General features: G+C 57.9%; 1 protein-coding gene across 2 annotated transcripts in view; it reads right to left on the bottom strand.

The window, feature by feature from the left end:
* Positions 1 to 6: 6 nt before the first annotated feature.
* Positions 7 to 2989, bottom strand: part of LOC113211484 (melatonin receptor type 1A-like) — a 65609-nt gene continuing 62626 nt past the window's right edge. Inside the window, exons 2-6 of one of the 2 annotated variants that reach the window (XM_026429861.2) lie at positions 2355 to 2620; positions 1962 to 2110; positions 1576 to 1763; positions 1241 to 1442; positions 7 to 1167 (exon numbers count right to left, since the gene is read on the bottom strand). In XM_026429861.2, the coding sequence (XP_026285646.1) occupies positions 769 to 1167; positions 1241 to 1442; positions 1576 to 1763; positions 1962 to 2110; positions 2355 to 2580 (1164 nt within the window). In that variant the 5' untranslated portion in view covers positions 2581 to 2620 and the 3' untranslated portion in view covers positions 7 to 768. The remainder of the gene's footprint in view (positions 1168 to 1240; positions 1443 to 1575; positions 1764 to 1961; positions 2111 to 2354; positions 2621 to 2989) is intronic. The other variant, XM_052265393.1, reaches the window with a different exon arrangement.

Here is a 2989-nt window from a genome sequence, read left to right as displayed (position 1 = left end):
GGTATTTGATATATACGACATATACATCACAGTATTTTGTAAAATTTTAATAAAATTCGTCTCTAGTGCCGGAAGTATGTTTCTTATAGTTTGTTGGCTCAATATGACATGTGATGATGTCATAATTTATCCTTGACGCTCACCAAATATACGTACCAAATAACGAGCTTTATTTCATTGGCACAATGTGAAAATAGTCAATCACAAATTTGTACATTTTAAAACGTTTTGGAGACACCAAATGTTACTACGTCTCTTAACTATTTTGTTGATATTACTTATTGGCCACTAGAAAAGACACATGTAACAAATGAAAAAGTCTAACAATTCCAACGCCAGTTCCTTTCGCTAAGAAATGCACAGGTCTTACATACAACATGATTCCACAAATTCAAGTTTTACACTCCCACTATAAGTACTTATAGTTCTGATAATAAAATAAAAAGCACTAAATAATTCAGCTCTAAGACAGTCGCAGTCGGTAGCACAAGCTTAGGCATACCGTAAAAACACACAATAGAGTTGAGTAGAACCAGGCAAAGTGTTTCATATATGCACATTAAAGAAAGGAGCGATCATTGCTGACACAGTTCATTGGTCTCCACCACCACCACCACCGCGTGGGCTTCTCTCCCACCAATGCATTTCGTTTCGCTTACCGCACCGTCGTCCAGAGGGTCCAGAGGTCAGCATCGACGACGTCCCCCCCGAGGTGTACCAGCTTAGAGGGAGGCATCGGGTGGTCCCTACAGCCGCCTTTAAGCGCGCCTACAGCTCATACACCTCCCTGCCGTTGCCCCTGCCGCCGGGCGGCCGCGGGGGGCGCTTGGCCGTGGGCTTGGCCGCGGAGGCCGCGTTGCGCTCGGCGCGCTGCGGGGAGGTGTACGAGTACATGTTGTAGCCCGGAATGATGTGCACGCGCACGTCCCCGGTGGGCCGCGAGGCCTCGGGGCGTGGTCGCCGGGACAGCGCCACCGTCGTCTTGCAGCAGCAGTAGTGGAACAGGTTGACGTACGCGTTCCGGAAGTGGCGGTTGGTCACACAGTACAGGTAGTTGTTGAGGCACGACTTGCTGAGCGCGAACCAGGCCAAGTGGTAGAGTACTCGCGGGGACACCGTGTTGATGGACTGCACCTCCAGCACCATGCCGAACGGCATCCAGAATATCTGCAACACAGTCAGATGAGCGTGAGGACCGAACCACGGTGACCAAACGCGGGTCGCGACGGGCGACACTGACCACGAAGCAGAAGAAGGAGAGGAAGTTGGTCTTCATGAGTGAGAAGTCCCACGAGAAGGTGATGGGCGGCTTGTAGCTGGGTGGCAGCTTGGCCGAGTGAACCCGCACCAGGATCACGATGAAGCACAGCAGCGTGACCAACAGCGGCACGGCCACCAGCACCACCATCACCGCCATCTGGTACGGCACCAGCCCCGGGAACCTGCGGCAAGGTAGCGCGGAGTCAGAGCGCCTGTCACCGCCAGGGTAGGCAACGCGTGCGCGCCGCTGCGCGGTGGTTGCCTGCCCGCGCGGCGCTCGCCGACCCTCAGCCGCAGCCAGTCAGTTCTACTCACTTGCGGTGGCAGTAGTCCGGCCCCAGCGGCAGCGCCGTCTGCACCCCGACCACGCTGCCGCTCACGATCCAGATGAGGAAGACCAGGCTCGTGATCTTGCACGGGGTGACGTGCTCGTACCACGAGGGCGGCAGGCACAGGCGCATCAGGTTCTCCACGGCGATGGCCGAGTAGGTCAGCAGCGTCACCTGAATCGGGGCAGAGCGAGGCGTGGGGGCCTTGTCGTTAGGTCGAGCAGTCGGAGGTCACCAGCGCAATAGAGTCCGACATTTAAAAAAATGTTCAGAATGAAAGGAGAGTTTCAAAGAAGTTTTTGAAAAAAAAAAATCCCCAAAATACGTGGAATACGTTAGAAAATTAACATCTTTAACCCAGTTGTTACTGACCAGGACGCTGAGGACGGCGACGATCCAATGAAAACTGCAGGCCGTCTGAGTGTCGCGCAGTCCAGCCAGGATGACGACGGCTGAGGCCGGGAATACGAGCCCGGTGACCAGCAGGTCGGCAAGCGCCACGTTCACGAGGAACGCGTTGCCTGGAAACATTTAATAGGATAGAGTGCGGCTGAGCGGCCGTGGGGCGGAGCGGGGAGACGGTGGGGCGGAACGGGGCGGGGCAGGACGTGGTGGGGCGGGGTGGAGCGCGCTGACCCATGGCCCATGGATGGCGCCACTCCGCCCCGCACCGTACGCCCCGCCGCGCTGACCTCGCGCGTCGTCTCCTGGGGAAAGGAAGGGCAGGACAAACTACTGCGACCTTCGCAAGCTCACTATACTCACCGCGCTGCTTGAGGAAGTCTTCGATGAGGATGGAGCTGATGAAGAACACGTTGCCGACGGAGCCGATGACCGCCATGGCGGCGAGCAGCAACAGGCGGCCCACCTTGTTCCAGTGGGCGTCCAGGGTGACGGGGGACACGTCCTCCTCCCCGTACGCGACGCCGTACGCGACACCCGTCATGATGGGTGGCGCCAGCGTCACCAGCGACATGTTGGTGAGCGTCATCCTCCTGGACGGAGTCCTGGACGGAGTCCTGGACGGAGTCCTGCAAAGGAGAGGCAGAGCGGGCGCGTGTTAAGCTCAGGACCACGGGACCTTGGGTTGTATGTGGGGAGAATGGGCCATTCCAGTGCCGGCCGGCGCAACCCTGCCCCACCCCACCCCGCCCCGCTGCACCCCGCCGCACCCCGCCCCGCCCAAAGCCCAAGGCTACGATCCCTCTGGAACAAGGGGTCGCGTGCTCTGGCTCCAAGCGTGTGTTTGGCGTTCGGCCGCCTATTCACGGAACACGGAACACCGAGCGGCACTCTCTGCGCCCACCGGCGGCCGCAGCATCATCAGCTGCAGCAGCAGTCCCGCCAAGTAGTGCGCCTGCTTTGATGCCACACCAGCAAAGGCCCGCAAGACCCCCCAC

The sequence above is a fragment of the Frankliniella occidentalis genome, unplaced genomic scaffold (genome assembly GCF_000697945.3).
Source record: "Frankliniella occidentalis isolate FOCC.00 unplaced genomic scaffold, Focc_3.1 Scaffold26, whole genome shotgun sequence".
NCBI classification, from domain to species: domain Eukaryota; kingdom Metazoa; phylum Arthropoda; class Insecta; order Thysanoptera; family Thripidae; genus Frankliniella; species Frankliniella occidentalis.
This window is presented reverse-complemented; position numbering and strand designations above follow the sequence as displayed.